Source organism: Equus quagga, chromosome 1 (genome assembly GCF_021613505.1).
Source record: "Equus quagga isolate Etosha38 chromosome 1, UCLA_HA_Equagga_1.0, whole genome shotgun sequence".
Taxonomy (NCBI): domain Eukaryota; kingdom Metazoa; phylum Chordata; class Mammalia; order Perissodactyla; family Equidae; genus Equus; species Equus quagga.
This window is the reverse complement of record NC_060267.1, coordinates 36,906,312-36,927,530: the sequence shown is the minus strand read 5'-3', so window position 1 is coordinate 36,927,530 and position 21,219 is coordinate 36,906,312. Positions and strand designations below refer to the sequence as shown.

The window sequence follows — 21,219 nt, the reverse complement described above, 5'->3', positions numbered from 1 at the left end:
GCTAACATCCGTGCCCATCTTCCTCTGCTTTATATGTGGGATGCCTACCACAGCATGGCTTGGCAAGCGGTGTCTTGTCTGCACCCAGGATCCCACCTGGCAAACCCTGGGCCGCCGAAGCGGAACGTGCACACTTAACCTTTGTACCACCAGGCTGACCCCGATGCTGTAGTCTTGAGGCAGAATTTCTCTAGGAAAACCTAAGTTTTGCTTTCATAACTCTTTACCTGATCGGATGAGGCACATTCACATTATGGAGAATAATCTTTACTTAAAAAGTCAACTGATTGTAGATCTACAAACTACTTTCCCAGCTGCATCTAGGTTAGTGTTTGATTTGTAACTGGGTACTGTAGTCAGTCCAACTTGACACATAAAGCTGTCATGCTTTTTCTCACTTTGATATTGCCAAATTATGATGAAATTTGTATTAATTTATTCTCAAAACAGTGTTTGAGGGTATCGTTTTCCTTATACGTGTCTAATCCCTTTTTATCACATTTAAAGATTTTTGCCAGTTGGATGCATGAAAATGGTATTTTGTTTGTTATTACATTACTTTTAATTTTATTTTGGAATACAGTTTATTCCAGAAAATAGTTAACTGATGTATATTAATTTCTACCTTTCTAGGCTTCCCAGGCTTGTCTAGTAGCTTTTATCTTAAAGAATAATTGAAACTTGTCTTTACTCTGTATTGGCTTGAAGCTCATTCCTTTGAATTCATTAGTTATTTGGTCATTCTAGAGCCTAAATACATATCAAAACTCTGTTTCCCTGCTTGATGGCTTAGTCATCTGTAAGGACTGAAGAAATTTCATAGTAGCTAAGTCGAGTTAAATATGTTTATCATCTCAGGGTTTATAGTTGCAGGACAGTGTCACATACTGAAAGAGGATACTGGATTATGTTTTGGGGGGGGGTCTCAATGACCTTCAAGTTCATTGATATTACTTTAGCTTTTAAGGTGTCATTAAAGCTGTAATCTCTTTTTGCCTACCGGGTAGTCTATATTGCTACAAGTAGCAACCTGTGCAGTTTTGGGCACTTCTGTAAGTTCCTAATTGGTATGGTCAGTTAGTCCTGGCTGAAGGGTGAATTTATGTGTGTTTTGTTTTACAGTCCTAAATAGGGGAAGTGTTCCTATAAAACGTTATGTCAGTAATACATTCTGGCAAAGGATCCAAAACCACCTCCCAAAATACCTGTTCCACCACTCCAGTTTGCATCCAAACTTTTCCCATCAACAGTAGCATCCCTATATCCTTCCAGTTTAACTGTTGATCCTTTTAGAGTCTCTCACACAGGTTTTGGATTTAATGCATTGCACTTCCATGTCAAGGAGTCTCAAGGTTTCTTCTCCAACACCAGGCCATTTAACCCACATATGTGCATTTGGCCTTGAGTCCCCAGCTGCTGAGGGTCCAGCCAAAATCCTGGCCTCAAATTCAGTTCTCATCTTGATTAATTACCTAGCCCCAAATTGGTGGCAGACTTTCAATATCATGTCTGCATTCTGGCTTTTCTTTTTTCTTTTTAAAGATTGGCCCTGAGCCAATATCTGTTGCCAATCTTTTTTTTTTTTCTTCTTCTCCCCAAAGCCCCCCACTACATAGTTGTATATTCTAGTTGTAGGTCCTTCTAGCTCTGCTTTGTGGGACGCCGCCTCAGCATGGCTTGATGAGCGGTGCCAGGTCTGGGCCCAGGATTCAAACCAGTGAAACCCTGGGCCGCCGAAGTGGAGGGCGCGAGCTTAATCACTTGGCCAGGGGGCCCGCCCCTTTATCACAGCATTCATCATGATCTGGGGGCAGGGCATATTATCTGGTTGAATATCCTGGTCAGTATAAAGCCAGTCTGATATGACCTGCATATGCAGCATATCAGCCACTTCATCTGGAATATTTCACTTTGCATGCAAAGGAGGGACAGGAAAATTTCTTTTCTCAGGATAAACAAACTTTCTGGCTACTTTTCTTTCTTCTACTGGGCTAGCAGTCCTCTTGGAATTAGGTTGCTCTGTGTTCAGGTTGTCACAGCCATTCAGGAATGTTCAATAGTGAGCTGTGGGTCCTGCATTAGCCCAAATGTGCCTTGGTCTTCAAACGGTAGAGTGCTTGTAACTTAACCATTCTTATGAGTCATGTTGATAAAGATTTGTTAAGGAGCTAGCTGTATTGATCCACAAAATGAGACAAAAACTTTATACTCTATCCTCTGGTTTTGTTAATTTTCTCATTTTGTGCCTCTACCGCCTAAATAGTCTTGATAAACAGAGGTCATAGAGGAGTGATCTGTTGTTCAGCATGATTTCTCTCTCTCGTGATGGGTCTCTGGTTAGCAGCCTGATGTTGGATTGGACGAGCTGGAAGCTGGGCTGGTGCAACATCAAGATCCACCCTAAAACTATCTTTACCTTTCTGTTTTAGGTAGTGACTAACAGCAGACGAGGAATCGTGCATTTAGCCAGTTTCTCCTTTTTTTGCGCTTTATTGCGGATTCAGTGACTCAGCTCCTCTGGGGTCGGATGTATCATTTCTAGGTTTCGTTTACTTTTACCTCCTGTAACAGATGGCAACGGGCCTGCTATTTCATACTATGGGTGATTTATTTTTTTTTAAGATTTTTTTTTCTATTTTTCCTTTTTCTCCCAAAGCCCCCTGGTACACAGTTGTGTATTTTTAGTTGTGGTCCTTTTAGTTGTGGCATATGAGATGCCACCTCAGCATGGCTTGATGAGCAGTGCTGTGTCTGCGCCCAGGATTTGAACTGGCGAAACCCCCGGCCGCCAAAGCAGAGGGTGAGAACTTAACCACTTGGCCACGGGGCTGGCCCATACTATGGGTGATTTTGATAAATAACCAGGCATCAAGGATTTATTGCCCCTTCCTTATTCTTTTCCTCAAGTAATGCTTTAGCAATATTACAGTGAGTTTGGGATCATGCTAGGGAACCCATAAACTTGAGAGTGGTCTTGATATCCCTGAAATAGATTGAGTCATGATACCAGGTATTTTATTTTTTTCTTGTATGTATTTAGAAACACTTATTAAATTCTTCTTCATCTTTTCTGCAGAAAAATATAGCCAGCTTCTTAAGCTTTTCCTCCTAGATAACACATTTACCACCCTGTAATCATTGTGGTTTTTTTTTCCCTTCCCGTTCTGGTAACATTGGTTTATAACGTTATATAAATTTCAAGTGCACATCATTATATTTCGATTTCTGTGTAGGTTACTTGCTGTTCACCACCCGAAGACTAATTACAACCCATTACCACACATGTGCCTATTCACCCCTTTCTCCCTCTTCCTCCCGCCTTCCCCTGTGGTAGCCACCAATCCAGTCTGTATCCTTATGTGATTGATCGTTGTTTTTATCTTCTACTTATGAGTGAGATCATATGGTATTTGACTTTCTCTCTCTGGCTTATTTCGCTTAGCATAATACTCTTCAGGTCCATCCATGTTGTCCCAGTTGGCCGGATTTCATCGTTTCTTATGGCTGAGTAGTATTCCATTGGTATATATACCACATCTTTATCCATTCGTCCCTCGATGGGCACCTAAGTTGCTTCCAATTCTTGGCTATTGTGAATAATGCTGCAGTGAACATAGGGGTGCATGTATCTTTACGAATTCATGTTTTCATGTTCTTTGGATAAATACCCAGTGGTGGAATAGCTGGATTGTATGGTAGTTCTATTCTTAATTTTTTGTGGAGTCTCCAAACTTTTCCATAGTGGCTGCACAGTTTGCATTCCCACCAGCAGTATATGAGAGTTCCCTTTTCTCCACATTCTCTCCAATACTTGTTGTTTCTTGACTTGTCAGTCACAGCCATTCTGATGGGAGTGAGGTGGTATCTCATTGTAGTTTTCTTGTGGGTTTTTTTTTTTTTTTAGATTTTATTTTTCCTCCTTCTTCCCAAAGTCCCCCAGTACATAGTTGTGTATTTTAGTTGTGGGTCCTTCTAGTTGTGGCATGTGGGGCACCACCTCCGCATGGCTTGATGAGTGGTGCTAGGTCTTCACTCAGGATCTGAACCTGTAAAACCCTGGGCTGCTGGAGCAGAGCGCAAGAGCTTAACCACCCAGCCATGGGGCCATTGTAGTTTTGATTTGCATTTCCCTGATAGTTAATGATGTTGAACATCCTTTCATGTGCTGTTGGCGGTCTTTGTATCTTCTTGGGAGAAATGTCTGTTCAGATCTTTTACCCACTTTTTAATTGGGTTTTTAGTTTTTTTGTTGTTGAGGTGTATGAGTTCTTTATATATTTTGGATATTAACCCCTTATCAGATGTATGGTTTGCAAATATCTTCTCCCAGTTGTTAGGTTGTCTTTGCATTTTGTTGATGGTTTCCTTTGCTGTGCAGAACCGTTTTAGTTTGATGTAGTCCCATTTGTTTATTTTTTCTATTATTCCCCTTGCCAGGTCAGACATGGTACTTGAAAATATGCTGCTGAGACCAATGTTGAGGAGCATACTTCCTGTGTTTTCTTCTAGAAGTTTCATGGTTTCAGGTTTTATATTCAAAGTCTTTAATCTATTTTGAGTTAATTTTTTTGTATGGTGTAAGATAATGGTCTACTTTGATTCTTTTGCACGTGGTGGCCCAGTTTTCCCAACACCATTTATTTAAGAGACTTTCCTTTCTCCATTGTATATTCTTGGCTTCCTTGTTGAAAATTAGTTGTCCATAGATGTGTGGGTTTATTTCTGGGCTCTCAATTCAGACACCAGCTTTTTTTTTTTTTTGAACTTTTTATTAAGGTTATGATAGTTTACAACCTTGTGAAATTTCAGTTGTACATTATTGTTAGTCATGTTGTAGGTGCACAACTTCACCGTTTGTGCCCTCCTCCCACCCCCCCCCTTTCCCCTGATAATCACCAATCAATTCTCTTTGTCTCTATGTTTGACTTCCACCTATGAGTGGAGTTATACAGGGTTTGTCTTTCTCTGTTTGTCTTATTTCACTTAACATAATACCTTCAAGGTCCATCCATGTTGTTGTGAATGGGATGATTTTGTCTTTTTCTATGGCTGAGTAGTATTCCATTGTATATATACACCATATCTTCTTTATCCAATCATCAGTTGATGGGCATTTAGGTTGCTTCCACGTCTTGGCTATTGTAAATAATGCTGCAATGAACATAGGGGTGCATGGCACTTTTGGAATTGCTGACTTCAAGTTCTTTGGATAGATACCCGGTAGTGAGATGGCTGGGTCATAAGGTATTTCTATTTTTAATTTTTTGAGAAATCTCCATACTGTTTTCCATAGTGGCTGCACCAGTTTGCATTCCCACCAACAGTGTATGAGGGTTCCTTTTTCTCCACAACCTCTCCAACATTTGTCACTTTTTGTTTAGGTTATTTTTGCCATTCTAACAGGTGTAAGGTGGTATCTTAGTGTAGTTTTGATTTGCATTTCCCTGATGATTAGTGATGGTGGGCATCTTTTCATGTGTCTATTGGCCATCCTTAAATCTTCTTTGGAGAAATATCTGTTCATGTCGCCTGCCTATTTTTTGATCGGGTTGTTTGATTTTTTGTTGTTGAGCTGTGTGAGTTCTTTATATATTGTGGAGATTAACCCTTTGTCAGATAAATAACTTGTAAATATTTTTTCCCAGTTAGTGGGTTGTTTTTTTTGTTTCAATCCTGTTTTCCCTTGCCTTGAAGAAGCTCTTTGGTTTGATGAAGTCCCATTTGTTTATTCTTTCTATTGTTTCCCTCGTCTGAGGAGTTATGCTGTCCGAAAAGATTCTTTTGAAACTGATGTCAAAGGGTGTATTGCCTATATTCTCTTCTAGAAGACTTATTGTTTCAGGCCTAATCTTTAGGTCTTTGATCCATTTTATTTTTGTGAATGGTGAAAAAGAATGGTCAATTTTCCTTCTTTTACATGTGGCCGTCCAGTTTTCCCAGCACCATTTGTTGAATAGACTTTCTTTTCTCTATTGTAGGCCCTCAGCTCCTTTGTTGAAGATTAGTTGTCCATAGATGTGTGGTTTTATTTCTGGGCTTTCAATTCTATTCTGTTGATCTGTGCACCTGTTTTTGTACCAGTACCATGCTGTTTTGATTACTGTAGCTTTGTAGTATGCTTTGAAGTCAGGGATTGTGATTCCTTCAGCTTTGTTTTCAGACACCAGTTTTTTAACCTGTTCTGCCACTGTGAGTTTGTTTTTTTTGCTGAGGAAGATTGACATCTTCATTGAACATCTGTTGCCAATCTTCCTCTTTTTGTACGTGAGCCACCACCACAGCATGGCCGGATGAGTGGTTTAGGTCTACACACCTGGGAACCGAAACCAGGCTTCTGAAGTGGAGCACGCTGAACTTAACCACTAGGCCACCAGGGCTGGCTGTGACTTTGGATAAATATGAGAACTTACCTACGCTATAGTTTTCTCATCTTACAAATTGATCATCTCCAAGGTACTTTACAATCAGTCTGTACATAAGCAAATATTTTTTTAATATCTGTATGTTCTAGGTGACTGTTTCTCAACCCAATCCTTTTTACAATTACTCTCTAAAGAGAAAATGAAATTAGTTAAAATCAAATTATGTTAGTGTCTTCCTAGCAGGAGAAATTAAATACTAAAGAATAGGATTTTGCCGGTAGGGTTGAGCTTTGAAGAGCCACAAGCCATTGTAAAATCTAAGATTTTTTTCCCCCTTTGGTGGTGATAGAGATGCATGTAATAGACTAAGAAATTTTATTTTATCTTTTTATATATATGAGAGCATATCTGTATATCTCTGTGTATATATATGTTTTTATCTATATCGTCTCTTTAAAATAGTAAGATAGAAATTAAAGCCAAAGTGCCAGAGCTGTGTATTTCTTTTCAGTTTTAAAAACCTTATAGCTTTATGGAATTTTCTCTAGGGTTACTATGAGTTGAAGGTAATGAAAAGATTTAAATGAAAGTACATTCTTGCTGATCTGAGTATTACATTAACTCTTCCTAATACAAGTAAATTTGTTGTTGATGTGTGATATATCTAATAAAAAGTGCACAGATCGTAAGTGTAGAACCCGGTGAATTTTCCTACAAAATTACCACACCCATGTAGTAAGTATCCAAGTCAGGAAGCAGCTTTGGGGAAACGGTACCCCAGAATCCTCTCTTGTGCTCCCTTGCAATCATTATCCATCTATCTCCTCAACCAAGGGTTACTCCTATCCTGATTTTTTGTCTTGTCGTTTTACCTCTTTATGAATTTTTTGTGCGTGTGTGTGAGGAAGATTGGCAACAAATGTTAGCTCAGTGCCAGTCTTCCTGTTTTTTTTTTCCTCTCCCCAAAGCCTCAGTACATAGTTGTATATCCTAGTTGTAAGTCAGAGTTCTTGTATGTGGGATCCTGCCACAGCCTGGCCTGACGAGTGGTGTGTAGGTCTATGCCCAGGATCTGAACTGGCAAACGGCAGGCCACTGAAGTGGAGTGCGTGAACTTAACCAAACTATTAGTTTTCTTTCTTTTTTTTTTTTGAGGAAGGTTAGCCTTGAGCTAACTACTGCCGATCCTCGTCTTTTTGCTGAGGAATACCGGCCCTGAGCTAACACCCATGCCCATCTTCCTCTACTTTATACATGGACGCCTACCACAGCATGGCTTTTGCCATGTCCGCACCTGGGATCTGAACCAGTGAACCCCAGGCTGCTGAGAAGTGGAATGTGCGAACTTAACCACTACGCCACCAGGCCGGCCCCTTTTTAAAAAATTTTTCTTTCTTCTCCCCAAAGTCCCCCAGTACATAGTTGTGTATTCTAGTTGTGGGTCCTTCTACTTGTGGCATGTGGGATGCCACCTCAGCATGGCCTGATGAGCGGTGCCATGTCCACACCCAGGATCCGAACCGGTGAAATCCTGGGCCACTGAAGTGGAGCGTGCGAACTTAAACACTCGGCCACGGGGCTGGCCCCTATTGGTTTTTTTTCTTTAATGGACTCATATGGAATATGCTTTTTTGGGGGTCTGACTTTTCCTGAGATTTTGAGAGATTTATTCATGTATATATAGTTCATCCTCGTTGGCTGACTTATTCCATTGTAAGGATATACCTCAGTTTATCTCTTACTGTTGATAGACACTTGGGTTGTTTTTCGTTTTTGGCTATTACAAATTATACTGCTGTGAACATACTTGTATACGTCTTTTGAGAACATATATCCACTTCTGTTACGTGAGTACTCGGAAGTTGACCTGCTGAGTCATCTGGTGTGTGTATTTTCAGCTTTACTGGATACTTTTCAGTTTTCCAAAGTGGTTGTGCCGATTTATACCCCTAATAGCAGTATATGAGAGTTTCATTTGTGCTATCTTTACCAACAATTGGTCTTGTCTGTTTTCATTTTTATCATTCTGATGGGCCTTAAGAATATCTTATTATGGGTCTAATTTGCATTCTCCTGCTAACTAGTGCATCTTTTTTTGTGTGCATGTTGGATATTTTGATGTCTTCTATTTTGGGGTGTCTGTTCAAGTCTTCTGCTAATTTTTCTATTGTATTATTTTGTCTTAATGATTTGTAAATGTTTTTTATGTATTCTAGATTTTAGTCCTTTTTTAAGAAATAATGTTTGACAAATATTTTCTGCCAGTTTGTGGCTTGCATTTTCACTCTTAATAGAGTCTTTTGATAGTCTTATGATGAGTAGCATGTTTTGTCTTGATCTCTTCCTATGCCACAGTCATAACGGTATTCCTCTTTGTTTTCTAGAGGTTTTATTGTTTTGATGTTTTACATGTTGATCTGGAGTTATTTTTGGTGTGAGGTGGAGGGAATCATGATTCATTTTTTCCATATGGCTATCAGTTGGTCCAGTATCATTTATTGACAACACCTTCTTTTCCCCATTATAGTGTCAAATTTGTCATAAATCAGGTGGCACTATATGTTGGTTTATGAATTCTCTTCTGTTCCTTTGGTCTGTTTTATCTGTTATTGCACCAGTATCACACTGTCTTGATTACTCTCAAGCTTTGCTGTGGATCTTGATATCTGATATAGTTGCTGTCGTCCTGGGTTTAGGACTCTAGTTTTGTTCTTCTTTAAGATTGCCTTGACTGTTCTTGGTTATTTATTTATTTATTTATTTTTTAAAGTTTTTTTCATTTTAAAGGGGTGTTTAATGCTTTTTTTTTTCTTTTTTGAGGAAGATCAGCCCTGAGCTAACATCTGCTGCCAATCCTCCTCTTTTTGCTGAGGAAGACTGGCCCTGAGCTAACATCCGTGCCCATCTTCCTCTACTTTGTAGGTGGGATGCCTACCACAGCATGGCTTAGCCAAGCAGTGCCATGTCTGCACCCGGGATCTGAACTGGCGAACCCTGGGCTGCCGAGAAGCAGAACGTGCAAACTTAACTGCTGTGCCACTGGGCCGGCCCCTATTCTTGTCTTTTTAAATTGCCACATACATTGTATACTCACCTTTTCAATTTCCACAAAAGAAACTGGATAGGATTTTGACTGATATTTTGTGGACTCTATTATTTGAGTAGAAGTTAATTCATTAACAGTATTGAGTCCTACAGTCAATAAATATTTATTTAGGTGTTTAATTTCTCTCAAACTTTTGAAGTTTTCACTGTAGAGATCTTGCACATTTCGTTTGATTTTTTTCCTAGGAATTTGATGCTTTTTGATATGCTTTTTGAAACTTTAAAGGATATCATTTAAAAAAATGGTTTGCTGTTATACAGAAATTCAATTGATTGTTGTATATTGAATTTACACATAAATTTTTTTTCATTTAGGTTCTTTTTGCTTTTTCTCTATATCTGCAAATAATGGCAGTTTTGTTTTTTTCTTTCCTTTCCTATTCTATTCTTTTTTGGTCTTACTGCATTGGCTAGGGCATCCAGCACAATATTGAAATAGAAGGTGATAGTGGGCATCCTTGCCTTGTTCTCAATCTCAGGGAGAACATTTCCAGTAATTATTAGGTATGATGTTCACTGTAGGTTTTCTTTGGATATTCTGTCAGATTAAGGAGGTTTCATTTTATTCTTAGCTTGCTAATAAGTATTTTCATTATGAACAACTGTTGAATTTTATCAAGTGCTTTTTCTGCATCTCATGATGATTACGTGATTTTCCTCCGTCTTACCTTGATTTTTTAAATTTGAATATTAAAAACTTTTGTATTCCTGGAGTAAACCCTAATTTGGTTGTGTGTTCTTTTTTTAAAAATATATCATTGTATCAGTTGCTAATATTTTGATTAGGATTTTTGCAACTATGTTCATGAGAGAGAGTGGTCTATAATTTTCCTTTCTTCAATGTCCTTGGCAAGTTTTGGTATCAAGTTGGCGTATTTCTTTCTCTACTTTTGGAAGGGTTGTGTATAATAATATATGTGTGTAGTGAAGTCCACTTTATTGATAATTTGTGTCTTTTTTCCTTGACAATTTTGCTCGAAAGTTACCAACTTCATCTTTTCAAAGAACATTTTAACTGTTGAGTTTTCTGTTTTATTGATAATTTTGCTCTTTTATTTTCTTCCTAATCCTTTTTTTTTTCCACTTTTTGAAGATTACTTGGTTGTTATTTTTCTCGCTTCTTTAGCTGGAAGTGTAGATCACTAATTTTCTGCCTTTTTTATTTTTAATATTTTTATTTATGTGTCCCTGTAAGCACCCACAAGTTTTAATGTGTCTTCATTATCATTCAGTTCAGAATGCTTTCTAGTTATCATTATGGTTTTTCCCTTCATCCCAAGTATTATTTAGGTGTGCACTGCATCATTTCAAATGAGTGGGAGAATTTTTAAGTTTTTTTCTTGATTGTGGTAAGAAACAAATAGCATAAAATTTGCCATCTTAACCATTTTTATTTGGGGTGTGTATATGTGTATGTGTGGTTTGTGTTATAGCTCATATCAATTGTACTTTGAGAAAATACTCTGAATGATTTTAATCCTTTGATATTTATTGAGGCTTGCTTTATAATCTCCCGTATAGTCAATTTTGATAATATTTCATGTAAATTTGAAAAAGATACATATTCTGTTTTTGGGTACAGTGTTCTGTGTATGTAATTAAGTTGGGTTTTTAATTCTGTTGTTCAGATCTTTCATATATCTAGTGATTTTTTTAATTTTTAAAAAATCAGCTCTTGAGAGATGTGCTCAAGTTTTGAACAATTATTGTGGAATTTCTTTAGTCTGTCAGTTTTTGCTGTATGTATTTTGAAGCTATGTTATTGGATGCATACAAATTTAGAGTTGTTATATCTTCTTGGGGCATCAATCCTTTTATCGTTATAAAGTGTCCCTCTGTCTCCTGGAATATATTATTAGAATCTGTTTTGTCTGATGTGGTGTAGCTACATCAGCTTTTCTTTTACATGTCTCTTATAAAAGCAGCATATACTTTTTTTTTTGTAATTAGTCTTTTAATTGGATTATTTAGTTCTTTTACATTTAATGTAACTACTTATATAGTTGAGTTTTTTTCTCTACCATCTTACTCTTTTTTTCTGTTCAAGCCATCTGTTTTGTATTCCTGTTTTTCACCTTTTTTTCCCCCATTTTTGGATATGTTCCAAATCTCTGAGGAAGTCACCATATTATTTACAGTGGCAAATTATATTGTGGCAAATATAATTAAGCAGTTTACAGTGCATTTTAGTAAATGCTAAGTATAAGGTATGAGCAAGCATTGAGAAGTATTTATGCCCTTTCTGAGTTTAGGGGCTGTCTCCTAGAGAGAGTCTGCAACACTCCTGTGTTGGAATTTTAAAGGAAGTTAGAAGTCGGTGAGGTGGGGAAAAAGAAGGGTGAATTTGTCAGGTAGGTTGCTAGATAACTTTGGAGGTATCAAGGAACTCATATGCCCTAAGGAGCTTGAACTTTATAGTTCAAGCTCTAAACAGTGTGGAGCCATTTGAAGATTGCCAATCATCATGTTCATATTTGTATTTTAGATAGATTATTCTGGTGGCAGTGTAGATTGTGAATTCTTTTGGAAGAAAGGAAAGTGGCTAAACTGGCATGAGAGAGACCAATGAGGCTACGAAAATACTGCAAATAAGAGATTGACAAGGTCTTGGACTCGGGTGATGTAAGTGGGGGTGAAGAAACAGGAGTGGATTTAAGAATTACCCAGGAAGAAAACTTTATGTAGGGGATGGAGAGGGAGGGGTCAAGGATGACTTGCCGGCATTTGCTTGCAGAGATGGAAGATGAAATGAATCGGCACTGATGATTTATCTCTGGTTTTAAGCAGTTTTATTATATGCCTTGGTGTAGTTTTCTTCATGTTTCTTGAGCTTTGGCTTGTTGAACTTCTTGGATCTTTGAATTTATAATTTTTCATAAAACTTGGAAAACTTTTGAGTATTTCTTTAAAATTTTTTTCTGTTTTCTTTTTTCCTCTCTTTTGGAACTCAAATTTTGTGTGGAGTCTCTCAACTAACATCCTCTTCTTTCTCTCTCTCTCTTTTTTTTTACTACTTCTTTTATGTCTCTGTTTTGTTTTGGATAGTTTCTATTGCTGTGTCTTCAACTTTGCTATTTTTTTTTTGGCAGTATCTAACCTACTGTTAAATCACATATTTTCCACCTCAGACATCTTGAGAAGTTTGGTTTGGAACCTTTTTATATCTTCAGTGTCTGCTTAACTTTCTGTTAGAGAATAAAAAACATTTTTATGGAATATAGTTTTAACGTCTGCTAATTCTAACACCTGTGTCAGTTTTGGGTTGGTTTCAATAGATTGATTTTTGTTTTTCCTCTTCATTGTGGGTTGTATTTTTCTCTGTGCCTGATAATATTTACTTGGATATCAGATATTGTGAATTTTACCTTGTTCGGCAGTGGATAGTTTTTATAGTTATTTGGGAATAGTTTGAATCTTTTGAGTCTTGCTTTTAAGATTTGTTAGATGAGACCAGTGCAGCTTAGAGTCTAGGGCTAATCTGTAAAACTATAACAGATTTTGTCTTAATCATTTGCTGTTTTATTTTATGATTTTATCAAGTTATTTTTCTGTCTCATTTTAAAATTTAAATATGTGGTTGTCTGCATACTTGTGAAAAACTTAGTGTGTGCCAGGCACTATTCTAAGTGTTTTTATGTATATTAACTTAGTAATTCTCATAATAATGCTATAAAGTAGATTCTAATATGTTGACATTATACACGAGGAGAATAAAGCACATAAAGGTTAAGTGACTTGCATAAGGTTACTCAGCTTGTAAATAACACAGCTAGCATTTAGACTCAGTCAGTCTTGCTGTGTAGTTCATCCCCTGAACTAGTACCATCTTAAATACTTGACAAACAGTGCTGGATAAACCCTTTGAAAAGGAGCTCCGTGAGTTTTGTACTACCTTTGTCTCTCCTCCATTGAGAGAGAATTTATATTTCTAGCGTATATCTAGTATGGTATACATATCTTGTAGTATATGTCTAGTATATTTCAGAAGGTTCACTGATTGAATTACTGATAGGTTTATAAATGATGTGGGAACCATCCAAGGGCAAAAAATATACTTTACATCTTGAAAGTCAGTGATCTCTATTGAGAGACCATCGGGAACACACCTATAGCTGAACAAGTTTGGTTTATTATTCATTGCGGTAAGGAAGAACTTATACCATGGAGAATGCTGGGGATCTCAGTGAGTGTTAGAAAGGATTTAATGTATGATTTGGGTTTGTCTGGTGATTTGGGAGAGAGTTCATGGAAGCAAGGCTTTCCTCTGGATTGGGTGCTCTCAGGAAGGAAGTGGGGCAAGTCTGTGTGGGTATCTTAATTTTACCTAGGGGACTGAAGGTAGAATGAAGCAGGGCAAAAGCTGTGACTGGAAAAGGAACAGCAGTCACTCATTAGCCAGAATAGGGGAATGTTTGGTAATTTTTGTGGTTTGGAAAATTTCATAATTTTGTCTACATTCAGACATGATTACAGAATGGTTTTCTTTTTGTCTTGATCCATTATGGTCATGGAGTGGCCTTGTCTGATATTGGTATTCTGTGAAATTATGTTCAACAGAATCTCAAGGCCTTGCTGTGTGTGCCAGGTCAGTTCTTAGCTGTTGGACTCCTTTTGTTTTTCTCACTAATTTAATTTTTTCACATGTAAAGTTGGTTCATTGCAGGGAAAGAAAGTGACAAAACATGTATAAGCCAAAAGGAAAAAGTTTAAACTACTTAGAGAGAAACAAGAAACAAGATTACAACTACCTAATATTTTGTTGAATATCTTTGTAGGCCTTTTTGTCCTTATTTATACATAAAATATTTTTATAAATGTGGAATTACATTATTCATATATTTATTTTTTTATCCTAGGGATTTATTGTGACTATCATTTCGTTACAAGTAGGTGGCTGTTGTGCAATAGAGAATGTGATGGTTAGTGTCACTGGATTTGTGATCCTATGCCATCTTTATAAATGTCTATATAGTGTTCAGTAATCCATATGCAGTAATCTTAATATCTGTCTATAGCCTTTTTAAGTGCATACATCTTTATATGTATGTTTCTGTATTTACACATAAATTTACAATATAGCATACTCAGCTAAAGAAATTTATTGTTATAGGCAAGAGTGAGAGAATGTGTTTGTTATAACCTAGATCAAGAAGACATTAATGTTGGTAACTATATGGGTTCTAGTATTTAAGTACCTATTTGCTGTGAGGATACAGAAAACAGATTATGAGTCCTGGCGTTTGAGGAGTGTGCAGTGTCATTCATTAGAAGCATTTCAGAATGTTAATTTCTCAATATTTATTACAGTAATTGAAATAGTTTATCTCTACATGACATCTGAAGAAGTTACAGAGCACACATGTGAATTGATATGGCATTGTAATAAGAATGCTTTTCAACATAGATTTTAATAAAATGATCAGTGTTTAGTTTAAGTGCATATACTTCTTGTGAATGTCCTCCTACATACAATCTTTTTGAAATCTAGGTGGAAAGCAGTGTTTGTATGTCTCTGCATACCTAAAACACCTAGATATTCAAAGTAAGTCTCTTTACATTAGCTTATTCAATTTATTTGCATTAGGTGAATAAGGATAACAGTCAAGCCTTGTATATGATAGAAAACTATTGTATAAAAGCTTGTTAGCTGTGTATTAATTTTAGTAAATAACTTTCTAATTTTCATCTGAAGATCTAAAGCCTTTTCAGATGTCATTTTATCATAACAGCAGTCTTATTGAAATGGAAACATTTACCCTCTTTCTCAGGCATTAGTTAAATGTGTATGCATTTAGAATGTATTCTCTATCCTTTTTTCCTGTTCTAGTTCAGTTGTCTTGGAAAAAATGTCCTAATTCTTGCTTTTACTTTTACCTCTTGTCCCTTTATTCCACTTGAGAGCCTCCAAAAACTCTATTATAATTGGGTAAATAGAAGAGTTGGTTTTAGTGCCAGATTAGTACAGGAAAATGAAAGTTACAATTTTTGGGTAGAGAACTAATATTTCTAATCACCTATTTGCTTTTTCTCTATACCATTCGTGCTCAGATCTAAAAAAGGATTTGAAGTACGTGACTTAAAGCTCTTGAAATGTTCCAAAAGTCCCTTTTAGGAAATCTTATGGAAATCTCTACTTACCTCTCTGTCTTCCTCTAATTAAGGTTGTGCTTCTTTTTTTAGCTGTAGCATTCAAGTTTAGGTTATAATGTGAATACTGAAAATAATTTCAACAGTAACATGTTATGTTAAATAACCTTAAAATTGGCATTTAAAATTCAGTTTTTTATAAGTTGAAGATTTACTGTAATCTAAATTATGGTAGATTATATTTGTATATTTAAACTTGTGAGCGTTAATAAAGACTTTTTTGGGGGCCAGCCCCATGGCTGAGTGGTTAAGTTCGCTTGCTCCACTTCGGCGGCCCAGGATTTCGCCGGTTTGGATCCGGGGCGTGGACATGGCACCTCTCATCAGGCTATACTGAGGTGGCATCCCACATGCCACAAGTAGAAGGACCCACAACTAGAATACACATAGCACAGCCAGAGGCATTCACAACTAGAATATACAACTGTGTACTGGGGGGCTTTGGGGAGAAGAAGGAAAAAAAGAAGATTGGCAACAGTTGTTAGCGCAGGTGCCAATCTTTAAGAAGAGGAAAAAAAGACTTTTTTTTTTTTAACGTCGTATACCATGCTAGGAAGAGGGCAGTATCCCTGTCTCCAGAGACTTTCCAATCTATTAGACATTGGAAGGATTGTGTGTGCTTGCAATGATTGCAATATAAGGCAAACTGGGATACACTAGGTTTCAAAAACTTGTTTAGAAATACTGGAGATTGAGTAATTAACACTTTCAGATCAAGAAAGACAATGTTATAGGAATTAAGGGCAACATATTAAACAATAACATTCCTTTTTGTTTAAATCTAGAATTAAAATTGTAGAAATGTTATGCAAAGTTGTATTCAAAAGTTCTTTTATGTTAAAAAGTAGACATTTTGTTTTAATTAGTATTTAATTATTTTCATGTTATCTCCTATTCCCTTCCTTAAAAGTATATAATTGCTTTCCTCCCCCATTTTTTTCTTTTTTTGGCAGCTTTTCACAGATGGAATCACCAATAAACTTATTGGCTGTTACGTGGGTAATACAATGGAGGATGTAGTCCTGGTGCGAATTTATGGCAATAAGACTGAGTTGTTAGTCGATCGAGATGAGGAAGTGAAGAGTTTCCGAGTGTTGCAGGCTCATGGCTGTGCACCACAACTCTACTGTACCTTCAATAATGGACTGTGCTATGAATTTATACAGGGAGAAGCATTGGATCCGAAGCATGTCTGCAACCCTGCCATTTTCAGGTACCTTTCTTTTTCTAAATAATTTTTCCTTTTGAAAAATAAGAGTATTAAGTACACTAAGGAAGTATTTTTTAAAATTGCCTTTTCTTTCTTTGAGCAACTATTTGGTTAACTTAGAAACTTTCTTTAGTTAGGGTTTTGGTTTGTTTTGTTTTTGCTAAGGAGAAAAAATTCCTTTCTATCTGCCATTCTCATTGTTGACTCTTTACAAAGAAGCAACTGCTAGAAGTTTTGGATTAGCCTGCTGCAGAGGGTCATGGCTTCCCTTTAATTTTTTTAAAATAGGGCTTGAATCAAAGTATTACGTATTTCTTATTACTAAGTTTCATTACTTAGTTGCTCACATGTCAGAGTTCTTGCTTATCAAGATTCTTTTAATTCTGTTAACACTTCTTTGTTACTTTTTAAACTTTTCATTATTTAATTCAATGAATTATGTTTTCTGTAAGAATTAATGTGTTGCATATGGAAAATGCTGTCTTTTAAAATTCTCTTTCCGGGGCTGGCCAAGTAGTGTAGTGGTTAAGTTTGTGTGCTCTGCTTTGGCGGCCTGGGGTTCACTGGTTCCCATCCTGGGTGTGGACCTAGCACTGTTCCACAAGCCACACTGTGGCAGCATCCCACATAAAACAGAGGAAGATTGGTATAGATCTTAGCTCAGTGACAGTCTTCCTCAAGCAAAAAGAGGAAGGTTGCAACAGATGTTAGCTCAGGCCTAATCTTCCTCACCCCCACCCCCCCCAAAAAGAAGCTCTTTCTGTTCTGGAAAACTCTAGCAAATGGGCTTGATTTGAAAACAGCAAGTTCATTCATAGTTTAAACCAGACGTTTTCAAACGTTTAGATCTCAAGACCTCTTCACAACTCTTAAAGGTTATTTAGGACCAAAGAGCTTTTGTTTATGTGAGTTGTATTCATCAATATTTACCACGTTGGAAATTAAGTTTTTTAGAATATGAAGATATCAAGCGCACATTCTGTTAGCTGTCAGTGTGATGACATCATCATACCACTTCATGTGGCTTCTTGAAAACTACACTGTACACTCATAAGAGAATGAGTGAAAAAGGTAAACAGTATCTTCAGAAAATACTTTTAACCTCACAAACTTCCTGAAAGGGTTTTGGGTCTCCAGGGATCCAGGATCATATTTTAAGATTTGCTAAGTTAACACACGGATAAAAATGGAATGGACCAGTATCAGTTACCTATTTTAAACTTGTTTCAAATAGTATTTTAAAATATTTTGGCATAGAAATCTGCTCAAACCTTAGTTTTAACTGCCAAATATAGTCTCTTCTCATAATGGAGTATACTGTTTAGAATATGTTGAAAGATCCTGATTAATAGATTTATGTTTGTTCTTTTGTGCAGATGTTTTTGTGGTCTTCAGGCTTGCATATATATAGACATATATATATATATCTATATATGTGTAAATTTATTTATTTATTTACAAATTCTCAGTCTCATTCACAGAGGTTGAGAAATAATTATATAGTAGTCCCCGCTTACCTACTGTTTCACTTTTCCACAGTTTTAGTTACCTGCAGTCCAAAAATATTAAATGGAAAATTCTAGAAATAAACAACTCATAAGTTTAAAATTGCATGCTGTATTGAGTAGTGTGATGAAATCTCACACCGTCCTGCTCTGTCCTGCCTGGGACATGAATCATCCCTTTGTCCAGCATATCCACATGTATATGCTACCCACCTGTTAGTCACTTAGTAGCCATCTAAGCCAACTTTCTTATTAGTTATTGTTGTGAATCTCTTATTGTGCGTAATTTATGAATTAAACTTTTTATCATAGGTATATATGTAAAGGAAAAAACAGTATATATAGGGTGTGGTACTATCCTTGGATTTCAGGCATCCACAGGGGGTTATTGGATTCCCCGTGGATAAGGGAGGACTACTGTTTAACAGGATAAAAAATGAATTGATGCATAAATTAGGCCAAAGGAAAAGCTCGAATTAGATTCAGATACAAAAAAATCTATTCCATAAAGCTTTTATTTTTTTTTATTTTTTATTTTTTTTAAAGATTTTATTTTTTTCTGTTTTCTCCCCAAAGCCCCCCGGTACACAGCTGTACATTCTTTTTTTGTTGTGGGTCCTTCTAGTTGTGGCATGTGGGACGCCGCCCCAGCGTGGCTTGATGAGCAGTGCCATGTTCACACCCAGGACTCAAACCAACGAAACACTGGGCCGCCTGCAGCGGAGAGCGCGAACCCAACCACTCGGCCACAGGGCCAGCCCTATTCCATAAAGCTTTTAGAGAAGGGCTATATGAGCTTCCTAGTAGCTAAAGCAGAGAGGAAAATATTAGTTTTAAGAGTCAGTGTCTAAAAGATTTAAGAAAAAAGTTGCTTAAGGCTAATACCATTGTTACCAAACCAGGTTCATTTTGCCTGCCGCAGGATTATGCCAATCCCCGTGATGATGAGTTTGCAAAGAGAAAGGATTTAATCACAAGGTGGCTAAGCGAGGAGGTGGGAGAATCAATCTCAGATCCACCTCCTCAAAAATGGAGACTCAGGGATATTTATGGGATATGGGGGTGGGCGCTGGGGGGGCAGTCTGAAGTGTGGGAATAGATGATTGGAGGTAAGGAAAAGTAAGGCAATTAATTGATGATCTGTGCCAGTGTAGTCAAGCTTGATGCCTCTTCATAGGATGCATATTCACAAAATGGTCTCGACTGTCCTGAACTGGACAAGGAGTTGACTCTCAGTTCCTGAACCTATTACGATGGTGACCCCAGCCTCAGAGATGTATCTATATTGTGGCTTTTAGTAATGCATTATCTAACTACTTTTGCAAACAAATGACTGAGTATAGTTAAAGCAAGTTGACCCCCACTTTCAGCACTATAACTGGTGTAGCAGTCTTAACTGCCTTTGTAAAACCCACACTTTCGTACGGTTCATACTGATATTCCCAAACTGCCTTTAATACACCAAATTTAAACTTTCAGTTGAACTTAATCTGCTGATCAGAAGTTTATGTTCAGGAGATTCTCAACTCCTTTTACTCTATAGTCACATGATAGAAACTAGAGGCCTGGGTTTTTTTTTCTCTTTCAGTGATAGTGCAAAGTTATGAAATCAGAAGTCATGTCAAATTCTATATTAGGCAGTATAGTCCTGTGACTAGGTATACTGTGGAGCCAGATTGCTTCAGTTTTATGAGCTGTGTGAATTTGGATGTAGTACTTGAACGCTTAAATGTGCCTCAAGTTCCTCATCTAAAAGATAAGAGTAATAGTACCTGTGTGTACGGTTGTTGTAAGGATTAAAGTTGTTACTATATGTAAAAAGCTTAGAACAATCCCTGGCATATGTTATGCACTATGTAAGCGTTAGCTTTTAACTTTTTTTTCCGCTTAAGACTTTGCACACTTTACTTGACTTCTACAGAGCTTCTGACAACTTGGATGTTAACTAAAGGAAGTTATTAAAATACTGCTTAGGCAAAATATAGTGGATATTACCAATCTGTTGGCTTTTAGAAACACATTTTTTGAATTTTAAAATTCAAACAGACTTTTTTGCTTTTAAGAGCTGTTTATTATGGCATACAGTCATTTGTCAATGAGGGGATAGATTCTGAGAAATGCATCATTAGGCTAGTTTGTCATGTGCAAACATGATAGAGTGTACTTACACAAAGCTAGAAGGTATAGCCTACTACACACATAGTCTCTATGGTATTTATCTTATGGGACCACCATCGTATATGCTGTCATTGACTGAACATCAGTTTGCGACATGTGACTATATAGTATTCCTTGAGGTGTATGAAATCAGCATATGGATGTGGCATAGCAAATATTTATTGCCACTTATCCCCCTCCCTTGTTTGTGACAGACAATACTAACCAGTCTTGGAACTCTTTCTTCCTGAACCTAGATGAGACCTCAGAATCTGTCAACTAAGCAATTTTAGGTAATTACTACCCATTTGTCCTCCCTTGTTTTGGTTTTTATTTTGACTTCCTTGAAGCAACCATTTCATATTAAAAATTGATTTTATTTTTTTAACTACTAAAAAAATAATAGTAACGGGTATATTACAGTTCTGTTAATTGGAGAAATGATATACTGAAATAATGACGATGGTGCCTAATTCTCATATAGCACTTAATGAGCCTGGATACTGTTCTCAACATGGCTCACAACAATTCTAGGGGATAGGTAATATAATCCCATTTTAATAGATGAGAAAAGTAAGGTGCAAAGATTTTAAGTAATTTGCCTAAGATCGCATGACTAGTAAAAATACATCTGAAAAGAATACTAACGATAAGTAACTTAACCTTTCTACTTACTCATTGAGAAAAAGAGCATAAAATGTAAAGGAAAATAGTAAGGCCTTTGTTACACCAC

At 36.8% G+C, this 21,219-nt stretch overlaps 1 protein-coding gene across 1 annotated transcript in view; it reads left to right on the top strand.

The window, feature by feature from the left end:
• Positions 1-21,219, top strand: part of ETNK1 (ethanolamine kinase 1) — a 73,084-nt gene that overhangs the window by 8,396 nt on the left and 43,469 nt on the right. The window contains exon 2 of the mRNA XM_046666280.1: positions 16,568-16,827. Within this exon, the coding sequence (XP_046522236.1) occupies positions 16,568-16,827 (260 nt within the window). The remainder of the gene's footprint in view (positions 1-16,567; positions 16,828-21,219) is intronic.